The sequence below is a fragment of the Lolium perenne genome, chromosome 2 (genome assembly GCF_019359855.2).
Source record: "Lolium perenne isolate Kyuss_39 chromosome 2, Kyuss_2.0, whole genome shotgun sequence".
Taxonomy (NCBI): Eukaryota; Viridiplantae; Streptophyta; class Magnoliopsida; order Poales; family Poaceae; genus Lolium; species Lolium perenne.
Window position 1 is genome coordinate 238863439 of NC_067245.2, and position 12204 is coordinate 238875642.

Here is a 12204-nt window from a genome sequence, read left to right on the forward strand (position 1 = left end):
CTGTCGATGGTACACCCATGAAGTATACCCACAACACGCATCCTAATGGCAACAACTCATGTGCATCTCGTTGGGACTCCAAGTGCAGAGTGTTGTAGCAAACATCTTTTTCCCACAAGGGTGACTCGAGGGTTTATATCGAACTCTCGGGGAATTGGCGAAGAATTACTCACCTTCTCCTCTTCAAGCAAACTACTGAACAAAATAAATTTCCTTGTATACCCAACTTCACCGTGTGGTTGTCAAGCACAAGGTTTCCTGTAAGTAATATGAAGAGTGTAGTAAATAAATAAATAAATAAATAAATAAAAGTAAAGCAATCTATACTAAGCAATAAAAGTAAAACAATAAAGTAAAGGTCTTTTGGGGATTGGATTTCCTAAAGGTAAAAGTATTTTTGGATTTTCTAAATTAAAAGGCACTGAAATTTTAGAGGTTGATAAAAGTGTTGGTTTGGTGTTTCTTACGATTGAAATTGGACCGATGTTCATGGTTTCACTTGTCTACTCTCTCATAAATGTGTAATGGACTTATCTACTCTCTCACTTGTCTACAATTCATAAGTTATATTATGTTGGTGGAATCTCATATTGTGAAATAAGTATTTGTTTGGGCATTACGTCCTAGCATCGAGAAGATGCAACACATCTCTCTTATACTCCTCCAGAAAGGGAAACCTTCAAGCAATCTGGTATTTAAGAATTAACAGAGTATAGTTTTAAGAACTTTGACATAACGTTTGGATCTCCAATATACTACCTAGATTTAACAACACCACCTAGAATGTCACTGGATGAAACTATAACACATGTATCCACCTAGATCACTACTCTCATGTTACTCCATCTAACACACATGATCCCCAGAAATCTTCTCCTATACAAGTTGGATCAAATCAAGTACTTAAGAAGGGGTACATAATATGCATCTACTTATCCATCTCACACAAAAAAGGACTCCAATCTCAAATATCAACTCATAGAAAAGAGATCCATCACGGGGCTCTTGATGGACGATCGAGGATGCTCGAGGAGGCGGAATGCCTAGATGGCGCGGCCAGGGGGTGTGGGTCACGCCACCCATAGACTTTCTGCCTTCCGGGCTCCGTTTGCGTGATTTCAAAGATTTATATCATCAGTCCTCGTAAAATATTGATCCTTGAAAATTCTTGGGTCCATTTGACTCCGTATAGGTCTCTGAAAGTTAAAAAAAGTACACAAAACAAGAGATTCCTGTTCTTCAGAGTTATAACCAAGATAAGGGGGATCATTGGAAAATCCCCAAAAGCAATGTGAAACATTGATATAATATTATACGAGATGAAAATATGAATAAATATAAGGGAATAAACTACAAAGTTCATGTATGCATTTTAGATGCATCACATCCCGCTTGATCTTGATGATGACACTTGATGCTTCATTGAATCCGGAATGCACAACTTAATCATTATTGCTACGTGAAGACTCTCAATTAGTCCCCGCATGCACCACTATGAGATAGCTTCATTAATGCACACCTTAACAAGTCCATTATCGCTAAATGGACGACAAGCTTAAAGCATGATCTTCTCGATATGCTCATTTTGAAATTGCCCTGCTAAACCTTGATGACGATCGATCACCACTTGATGTCATCCTCTCATGACCTATATAAGATATTGCTTTTGTTTTTTTGTTTTTTTGAAACGGGCAAAAAAGCTTTTGCCTTATATTAATATAGGAGAAGCAAACAGGGTTTGGCAAGAGCCAAAAAGAAAAAAGGGAGAAGGCGGGAAAAGAAGAACCCGCCCCTAAAAACAAGCACAATCAGCCTATAAGATCCGCCAGATTCTTAGCGCCGGCAAGGACCCAGTCCTTCCCTTCATCCTTGATCTTTTGCAGGACAACCAAAGGCAAGGAAGATTTATTGTTGAAGACCCGCTCATTCCTCTCTTTCCATATCTCCCAACTGATAAGCATGATTGCAGTTTGTAAACCTTTGGGAGAGGAGGTGGGAGTTTTTGCGATAGCATGCCAGTAGTCTAACACTCTAGACCTCCCCGCCCCGAGGCAGCGGATAAGGTCCGGGCAGTCCAACCAGGAAGCCGCATCAATCCATATTCTCTTAAAGAAGCGGCATTCGAAGAGCAGGTGCCGAGCCGTTTCCGGGAAGCATCTGCATAGCTGACAAGAAGGTTGATGCGGCCATCCTCGTTTGGCAAGACGGTCAGCAGTCCAGAGGCGGTTTTGCACCGCAAGCCATGCAAAGAAACGACATTTTGGAGGGGCCCAAGGTTTCCAAACAATGTTACCAAAGGAGCAAGGCAAAGCGGGGAAGAACTGAGCTTTGTAGGCAGAACTGGCCGTATAACACCCATTGGGAGTCAGCGTCCAAACTATGGAGTCCTCCGTGCATGAACAACATAAGATACATAACCCGTACGGAGAACAAAAATACAAATATATGATGTCATCGTTCTAACAGTTTCTCTACTAAAAAATCACTTGACACTAGGTCCAATTATCCGATTTTCCTTAAGACAGAGCTCACAGCGTATTTGTTGTGGACTCCGTCATATAATAAATGTTCAAATACTTTGAGATGAGCGTTTTCGCTAACCACCCGAAGCACTACAATATCCATTTTGTTTAACTGTGCACAACAACTGACTATGCAATGGCTGGAAAATTGATAATGATGGTAAAAGAAAGACAAACTAAGCATAAAATTAAATCAAGAATATTGTATGGGAGGAAAAGGAGTTCAAGGATCAAAACCAACAAAACTAAACTTAAATCAAGGACCATTTTGTATTTTGAGAAAATTCAGATACTAAACCTGTGTGCTGTGGGCAAGCAATCCCCAAAGGTGATTCCACGCACAGTAGCTAATTTTTGGCTATGTGACACGGTTATATTTTGTGTTGCTACCAACTACAAAAACGTTAATTTGCCCAGTATCATTGCAAAAACCAGGTAACTTGACATATGTTAAACTTTGGTTCAGGACATGGTCCAACTACTTTTCCTTTGCTGTGTATATGATCTGACTAGGCCCTTTCTTTCTTTTTGCATCGTGGACCAAGTTTAGCCACGTACTAAACCATCTATGTCACAATTTTTTATTCAACTATCGTTCCATTTTGTAAGGCGGCTATCACAGCTCAGCATTACATGTTCAACGAAGCCACAACCTAACATATTCAAACATCACAAAAGAAGGCTATGCGGATTTGTCAACGCTAAAAGTGGTCCACCGTGCAAAAAGAAAAAACAAATGAGCCAACAAAGAAGAAAATAGGTAGGAACACGTCTTTAACCAAGAGGTAATGTAGATTTTTCAATGTGTATTCCCCAACTAAACCTAAGAAATGATATATTAATGATGGCGGTGGTGTATCTCGCAAGTTACCTGGGTTTTGTAATGGTATTGGCCGAATTGAAATTTTGTAGAGTCTACACAACTGGCACAAACTAATGGTACCCCACAGCCAATTTGACAAACATTAACATCCAAGTATTAGAAAAGGGCTTGCAGCAGGTGTTCTGAATGTACACAGTTAATTTGAACAATATAACAAGCAAGAATTACGGAAGAAAAGAAGATGTGGCTATTAAGATGGGCTTACTTTACTAATCCATCCAAATCTTCCTTAGTGAAAGCACACTCTCTACATAATCCATCGGTTATGAGATCCTCTGGTGTCTCTGTCCCACGCACCCCAATAAGAACAGTCTTTTTCTCGTGGAGGACCACAACAAAGTAAGCAGCTTCACGTTTGCTCTGCATAGTTGTATGAAAGAGATCATCAGATTTTCTTTAAGATATCAACATGTTATTTCTTTACCACATTTTTTGACTTGTCACGACGCCTTCCTGCAAGTGACTGCATTGTACAGTACCACAAGACATTCAGCACATAATGGCACACCCAATGGACTGTCCAAACGAATTTCACGTTCTCAACAACTAGATGATGCATATTAGACAATTAGTGTGCTCTAAGAGGGTGAGCTCCTTTAACAAATCTACCAATAGCTTAACGAAAAAACAATCCTAGGTTAAGCAGAATACAACAAGTGGTTCCCGAGGGCAGCTAAATGAGCATAGACGAGAGGTGTCAGCAAAGAAACATAACATATGTACAAATGCCATTTACAATGCTATTCGCAAACGGTTGAAATAATTACATCGTCCCAGTTTTGTCGAAATTAACTAATATAAGTGCTACTATAAAACATGCATTACCTGACGAACGCGGCCTCAAACAAGTGCAGTAGGTGCTATATTAGCAAATCTAAGGAAAGCTGCAGCATGACCTCGCCACCAGTTATCACCATCAAGTGCAGGGCGCCTGAACAAAGATTGGTATGTAGTAACTGTTATGTAAGTAAAAGGTCAGAATACACTGGTCTATGTTTTCATTGGAAAAAAGGGGAAATACAACAGATCAAAAGTCATAAAGATGTGCATACAAAATGTTTAGATAGAAAGCATAAGTGTGCAACAAGATTTTTAAGATTAAAGAGAGTAATGCTCAAATTTAGCTTAATTCACTGAGTAATATTTTCCCTTCAGAACAAGGCTTCCAGCTGAACTGGACTAGATAAGATCATCACAAAGTAATAAGAAAACAAGGGAGGTTTGATACTGAGCAGACAACTGAGAAGACATGGTTACCTTCTGCGCGCCCATGGAGTTAAAACGCCTTGTCTATAAACCCATGCACATGGAAACAAAATGGGGTTTCTTCCAACATCAAGAAGTGGACATAAGAAATATGTCCCAATTCTTCTCAGATCTAATTAAGTTAAACTGCCACATTTTAAGAAATATCCATATCTCATCATTAACCCTGTTTACTTATTTTCTTAATTCCTTTAGATCTCCTTTGTGCCCTGTTTACATATTATCTGGGGAAGAATGTAAACATGAATAACTGAATATAAATTACTTAAGTGATTCATTGATGGGTCTCAACAGGGAATGGTCAATATGTTAGCATTTCTAGGAGATTTCGGTGGGAAAACATTTTCATAATGCAACTGCAAGTGCATTATGATCCATAAGGTATAGACAAATGAGGCTAGTTTAGAGCATAGTGGTTTAGAGTGCATGAAACAAAATATCGCTTACACTAATTACTAACCCTAATTACCATCATGACTCCCTCCCAAAAATTGGTTCGGCCTGATTAACACGACAAATGAATGTACATAACCTTGTGTGCTCTTGTTCAACTACAAAATTGGAACCACAATCCTCACCAGTAACTTCTCACTCATCAAGAGAAATTTCCAGATTGCCAGTGCTCTCGAACTTGTGCGTCATATTAAGCTCTTAGCTTCCTCTCTGGTTTTTATCACTATCCAGGAGTAACCATACTGTGAGGTCAACTAAGGCAACACCATAACAGCAGCATTATCAGCTGATATCTTCCATCAATCAAACCGCATGAGTTATGTAGGTTCAAGCTGTTGATGCAAACCCTTGATGAGTTTGGATCTCGCATAGAAAATTCAAAATCCCCAACAAGCCAAAGATGGCCTCCATTTGTCACTACACCTGAGAAGTGAGAATGAAGGGGAAGGCATTTAGTCAACACGCAGTGCCACGACATGCCAGTTGCAACGGTCCAGTTGTTTGTGAAACACCTGTCTTGGGATGGATTCAAGTTGAGGAGGTCTCCAATTGCTTTGGGTTGTTGAGGTCAATTATGTGCATAGATATCATTGAGAGTAGGAGTTATAGCTGAGAAAGAGAGAAACCATGATCCAATTGTAGCTGTGTGAGGACATATTTGCTTACTTAGCAAATTTGATCTATGATATATATGTATATATATGTTTAGGCTCAGCATTGGCTACTTGAATTGATTGTCACCATTCAGATATTTGAACTTGGGATAGTTGGACAGTTCAAGATGGGAGTTTTCTTATAGCAAGAGTTGTTTGGAAGTTTTGGTATAGTAGTGTTGAATTTGTTAGTTTTGACTTGTGACGAGTGATAGTTTAAAACAAACTGATTTTGCACAAGAATAATCATTGTTCATACATGTCCACCGAACCATCCTAACTGAAAGTAATTGCAAGTTGTAACCTAGCGGAGAATGAGAAAACAAACAGTAGCCAAGATACATACTATTTAAAATCCATAATATCATCCAAACATAAATACATGGCAACATTTGAGAGCTACCCCTACAGTTCTAAGCTGTTTCCCACGCCGCTAAGAACTCCTCAGAATCCTCGAAATGAACCGGGGTCGCCAACAGAGCGGTGACCAGCCGGAGCAGCCATGGGACACGCTCCTCCCGAAGCCAGAGGATGGTGAAATTATTTTCCAGTACATTAACAGCAGCCTCCTTTAGCCCTGTGCTCAGCTCTCGGACTTGGCCTGAGACCAGATCATCGTTAAGTAATCCGCCCCTGACGTGGGCTTCCCTAAAGGCCTTCCCCAGACGTGAGAGCGTAAATGCTGAGTTCTTCATGAGTAGGAGGGCTTCCAGGACGCCCCGTTGTTCCAGCTTGGCCTCCTGATCCATGACCTGGGGTAACAGATCATGCTCGAGCCTGTGGAGTTCCAGCGCCAAGCCTGCCACGACCGTGAGGAAAGGCAGCTCGGAGCATATCCTGGCCATCGGTTGCAGCAGCGGGCGGAGGAGTGCATACGACTCGGGCGTGATGCGCACGGAGTCCAGAGAGACAAGATTCACAAGCATCAGCCCATCGGAGCGGGCCAGCTCATCGGAGCGGGCATGCAGGGATTGGATTTGGGCATGGGAGTGGATGTATTCGTCGAGCATCTTTTCCTTTTGGCGGCGAAGAAGACGAGGAGGGGTGGCGGTTGTTGCGGCGGCGGCGGCGGCGGCGAAGAAGAAGAAGAGCCAGCCGCTGTGCTGTTTATATAGCCAGCCCTATGATAGGATAGGGGCAATCTGTTTTCTACCGTTAGATGGGATTTAGGGTTTCTTCGGCCTCTACCTAACCAGCAATCGGAGTCCGGAGATGCATCTCACCCTGATCTCGTGGCGGGCCACGGCGTCCTCGGCGACCGAGGCGGCTTCCTCGTCCAGGTGGCGGCGAGCGATGGCATCCGCGGTGGCGTGCTGGGCCCAGGCGGTGCCGAGCATGGCGAGCACCCGGACCCCGGCCATGACGGGCGCGGCGGCGACGGCGAGCCCCCCGCCGCATCCCGGCGGGAGCACGGCGTCCATGAGGTAGAGGCCAAGCAGCATGACCGCGCAGTTGAGGCCGCCGACGAGGAAGGAGACGACCCGCACCATGCCGACCCGGAAGGAGGTGGCCGACACCGGCGCGGCCGCGGCCGCGGCCGCGGGGGCCACGGGCTGGCCGGCGCCGGCCATAGCGGGCGGCCTCCGTCGGTCGGGCGACGGCGGCGGAGAGGAGCGGCGGCGGGGGAGGAGGAGGAGGCGGCGGATTGGGAGGAGGAGCTGGGCGGGAGGGGAAGGCCCGCGGCAGGGGAGGAGGGGCTTTCTGGACATCATCCGGCCGCGGCGGCCATGGAAAGCGGGGGACGCGGGTGGTTGGGGACGGGCACGGAAATAGAAACAAGTCGCCTCCGCTGTCTTTGTCTTTGTTTTGGGGACGTTTCCCAGGTAGAGCTGAGCTTGATGATGATGATCGCCGACTCACTGCCAGTTGCTTTAAGTTTCCTTTCTGCGTTTTATAGCTGGCTTTTGCAATTGTTTGAGATTTGTCAAAATTTAGCAAATCTCAAACAACCTTCATGGAACTGAGGGAGTACTTCCTCCCCAAAATATGTCATACCTTTGCTAAACTTTAGATATATTGATCTCTAATTAGTGTATAGATATATCTAAATTTAGGCAAACTTGAGAGGGGCGTGCTTAGCGTTCCTGAGGGATCAAATCCCTCGATAGCCACACGGTTGACGTGATCCCGGGTCATTAGACACACGATTGACGTGGTCAGAATCATACATTGGGTGAACCCTTCAACGGAAAAATAATAATAGAAAACACACCCACACCCCACTGAGGGATCGTCATCCTCAGACTACCGCCATCCACGCCAGAAACACAACCGCCGATGGGGCCTCACCCAAGAACCACGTCGGGCGTTTGCCGGAGAACCTCCACCATGGAGTCGTAGAAGCAGTTGCCCTCCTATTGTTGCTCATCCTCCTCACCGACATGCCTCCCCTACATGTGAACGTCGACGTCGCTCCTCCATCGGCAACGGCCGTCGCTGGAGAACCTGAGGATGCGGCAGCAGCTTACTAAGAGCTTGCAGCAACGCTGGTAGTCCATGGTAGCAGGCCCGATGCGCTTTTGTAGCAACATCGGTGGCTGCTGGCAGCAACGTCGCCATGCCAAGGTAGCAACGTCGGCCACTCTTTGTAGCAACGTCGATCGCCCATCAAAGAAAGGTCGGCCCCCTCGTTAGCAAGTCCGCCCACCGCCAATTGCAGCAACGCCAGCCGTGCGGCAATGGTAGCAAGTCCGGCCATCGCCGGTCCTTGATTGTGGCTGCTCGTTGGAGCAAGGCCACCTGCCCTTGGTAGCAAGTGTGCACGCCATCGGTCGCTGATTGCAGCAACATCGGCCGCCCATCGGAGCAAGACCGCCCGCCCTTAATGGCAAGTCTGCCAGCCGCCGGTCACCGATTGCAGCAACGTCGGCTTCCCATCAAAGCAAGACCGCCCACCCTTCGTAGCAAGTCCGCCCGCCACCGGCAGCAAACCCATCTGCCTCGGCAACGGTGATGGTGCTTGTTGTTATAGCATCGGCGGCTAGCAACATCTACAGTGCTGGTTTGCAGCAGATACGATAATGATTCTTGATGAGGTGATGCAGGACGCGCGGGAGGTCAAGGTTGCCTGCATTTCCCTTATGGCTACCTTTTTCTCCACGCCGGAAATGGCAAGATCCACAAAGACTTCACAAACTCCATGAAGGAGAAGCTCGGATCTCTACACAATCTTCCACGGAGAGGTCACCGGAGCACCAATCGCCAAGCCAACTAGGAGGTAACCTTCCAAGATAACAAGCTCATGGTATCCCACTCAAACAAAACGTAATCAGAGCTCAACACCATGCAAGAATGGAAAGCAATCCTTCACACTCCAATCCCACCAAAGCAACAAATGTTATGGAGGAATTAGAGAGGAATAACAAAGGAGAAAATCAACAAATGACTCCATGATCTAGATCCCGAGAATTCCCTTCACTTAGAGGATGAATTGATTGGTGGAGATTGTAGATCCAGATCTCCTGTTCCAAATCCCTCAAGAAGATGCAACAATCGTAGGATGGATGGAGAGGAAGCAAGATTTTGAGGTGCAGCAATGGAGTAGAGAGAGAGTGCGAGCGAATGTAATGGTTGACCTTACCTCCTCAAGGAGGAAGAAGACATATGTATAGTCTAAGGAGAAAACTAGCCGTTTGAGGAATTATGTCGGCGCCCAACCGGTACTAAGTCGGCGAAACCGGATCAGACGCCATATGGCCTGGCGCACGATCTAGTGGACCGGTCCACATGTCGGTCGGTCGGGGCGCATCCTAAAGAGAACATGTGCACGATCCGGTTGACCGGGTGAGGCACCGGACGAGTGGGTGCCGACCGGGCCGCAATGCAGTACTCCAACCGGTAATGCTCAGTGTACATGTCGGTGAGCGCCAGCCCATACGGCGATGGAGCTGGTTACCGGGTCAGGCGCTGTTTGTGCAAGAACACCTCAAAAAATCATTTCTTCGAGAAGTAAAAACTCTTCACACGTTGTTGCCGAAATTTGATTACCATTTTTTGGAAATATTAGGAATCAACACAGGATATTTTTACAAAATTTTAGAAGTGAAACTTCTCCAACCTAAGAACCAATAAAGACCTCCAAACTCGAAAACGCAATAGAAGATGCATATAAATTCCGTTTTCGATGAACTTCGGCTTGTTAAAAGGTTATCAACATGCTAAAGAACCTCACACAGAGAAAAAACAAGAAGAAACATAAATAAGAGGATGCAAAGTATGCAAATATTTGAGCTCCCTAAGACGACGCTATCAAGTTACCCAACCAAAAGGCCCTCTTGATAGTGTGGCTACATATCCTATAACCCGGTTTCCTAACAATCACCTTGAGACCGATAAAAGGAAAACATAGCAAGGACGTACTTTTGCCTTGCGCATCCTGATGGCAACAACTCATGTGCATCTCGTTGGGACTCCAGGTGCAGAGTATTGTAGCAAACATTTTTTCCCCACAAGGGTGACTCGAGGGTTTATATCGAACTCTCGGGGAATTGCTGAAGAATTACTCACCTTCTCCTCTTCAAGCAAACTACAGAACAAAATAAATTTCCTTGTATACCCAACTTCACAGTGTGGTTGTCAAGCACAAGGTTTCTTGTAAGTAGTATGAAGAGTGTAATAAATAAATAAATAAATAAAAGTAAAGCAATCTATACTAAGCAATAAAAGTAAAACAATAAAGTAAAGGTCTTTTTGGGTTTTGGATTCGATTTGCTAAAGGTGAAAGTATTTTTGGATTTTATAAATTAATAGGCGCTAAAATTGTAGAGGTTAATAAAAGTGTTGGTTTGGTGTTTCTTACGATTGAAATTGGAGCGGTGTTCATGGTTTCACTTGTCTACTCTCTCATAAAGGTGTAATGGACTTATCTACTCTCTCACTTGTCTACAATTCATAAGTTATATTATGTTGGTGGAATCTCATATTGTGAATATAAGTATTTGTATGGGCATTACGTCCTAGCATAGAGAAGAAACACATCTCTTTTATACTTCTCCAGAAAGGGAAAACTTTAAGCAATTCGGTATTTAAGAATTAACAGAGTATAGTTTTAAGAACTTTGACATAATGTGGATCTCAAATATACTACCTAGATTTAACAAGACCACCTAGAATGTCACTAGATGAAACTATAGCACATGTATCCACCTAGATCACTACTCTCATGTTGCTCCATCTAACACACACGTTCCCCAGAAATGTTCTCCTATACAAGTTGGATCAGATCAAGTACTTAAGAAGGGGTACATAATATGCATCTACTTATCCATCTCACACACAAAAGGACTCTAATCTCAAATATCAACTCATAGAAAAGAGATCCACCACAAAGAGGTTACATAGATGACCATAATCATGTTGGACAGCTCACATGGTGTTAATACAATGATAGACAAGAGAGGGAGAGAGATCAATCTACTTCCACAACCCATAGTCCAGAGATGGACTACTCCCTTCATATCATGGTGGTGTTGATGTAGATCTTGGAAGGGTAGGAGATCTCTCCGGCAGAGGTTCCCCCTCCAATCTTCGCTGGTGTTGACTCTTTTTCAATGTCTCTGATATACGCTCCGCCTCATTTTTGATACGCGGTGGAGGTCCTTTATATAGGAGTTTTTAGGTCTAGACCATTATCTCGGGGCTCTTGATGGACGACCGAGGATGCTCGAGGAGGCGGAATGCCTAGGTGGCGCGAACAGGGGTGTGGGTCGTGCCACCCATAGGCTTTCTGCCTTCTGGGATCCGTTTGTGTGGTTTCAAAGATTTATATCATCAATCCTCGTAAAATATTGATCCTTGAAAATGATTGGGTCCATTTAACTCCGTATAGGTCTCTGAAAGTAAAAAAAGTACACAAAACAAGAGTGAAAGATCGAGATGTCGCCTAGAGGGGGGGGTGAATAGGCAATTACAAACTCTTGCGGATTTGTCTTGTATGAATGCGGAATTAAACTATCGTTTAGTTTACAAGCACAAACCCTAAATATGCTAAGCTCAACTAAGTGTAACAATAGCAACTAGAGCTAAGCAAGATAGGCACAAGATATATGTAGCACAAGTGATAGCAAGATATATGTACTTCAAGCACGATGGCTATCACAAGGAAAGAGAGCTCGGGTATAGAAATAACCGAGGCACGCGGAGACGAGGATGTATTCCCGTGTTCCCTTGCTTTGCAACAAGGTACGTCACGTTTGGAGGAGTGGAGGTCCCACGAAGGATTCCCCGCGCCACGAAGGCTCACCCTATTCTCCGAACCACACCCACGAAGGATAATGGCCCCTTCCTTATGGTTAGCTTTTCCTCCGCTCCGGAGATGGCAAGCTCCACAACCACTTCACAAGCTCCACGAAGGAGAAGCCCGGGCCTCTTCACAATCTTCTTGAAGAGATCACCGGAGCACCAATCACCAAGCCAACTAGGAGGTCAC

At 44.6% G+C, this 12204-nt stretch overlaps 1 protein-coding gene across 11 annotated transcripts; it reads right to left on the bottom strand.

Moving 5' to 3' along the window:
• Window positions 1-689: 689 nt before the first annotated feature.
• Window positions 690-7633, bottom strand: LOC127335347 (uncharacterized). Of its 11 annotated transcripts, none has more exons than XR_011752484.1 (4): window positions 4663-6986; window positions 4231-4336; window positions 3611-3765; window positions 690-1196 (listed from the first exon to the last, which is right to left on the bottom strand). XR_011752484.1 is itself a non-coding variant. In XM_051361987.2 (3 exons), the coding sequence occupies exons 1-2, from the start codon at window positions 7487-7489 to the stop codon at window positions 4266-4268; spliced, it is 585 nt and encodes a 194-aa protein (XP_051217947.1). In that variant the 5' UTR covers window positions 7490-7633; the 3' UTR covers window positions 3500-3868; window positions 4231-4265. The 11 variants fall into 11 exon arrangements, 4 of the variants coding, with proteins under 4 accessions (XP_051217947.1, XP_051217949.1, XP_051217940.1 ...); XR_011752488.1 differs by lacking the exon at window positions 690-1196 and adding an exon at window positions 1207-1648 and having other exon boundaries at window positions 4663-6987; XR_011752487.1 differs by lacking the exon at window positions 690-1196 and adding an exon at window positions 1676-3455.
• Between the last annotated feature and the right edge of the window lie 4571 nt (window positions 7634-12204).

Coding starts and splice junctions, on each gene's coding strand:
- LOC127335347 (XM_051361987.2), bottom strand. CDS start 7,489: ATGATGTCCAGAAAGCCCCTCCTCCCCTGCCGCGGGCCTTCCCCTCCC. Junction 4,362..7,000: donor TGGCCCGCCACGAGATCAGG/GTGAGATGCATC, acceptor CTTACATAACAG/TTACTACATACCAATCTTTG.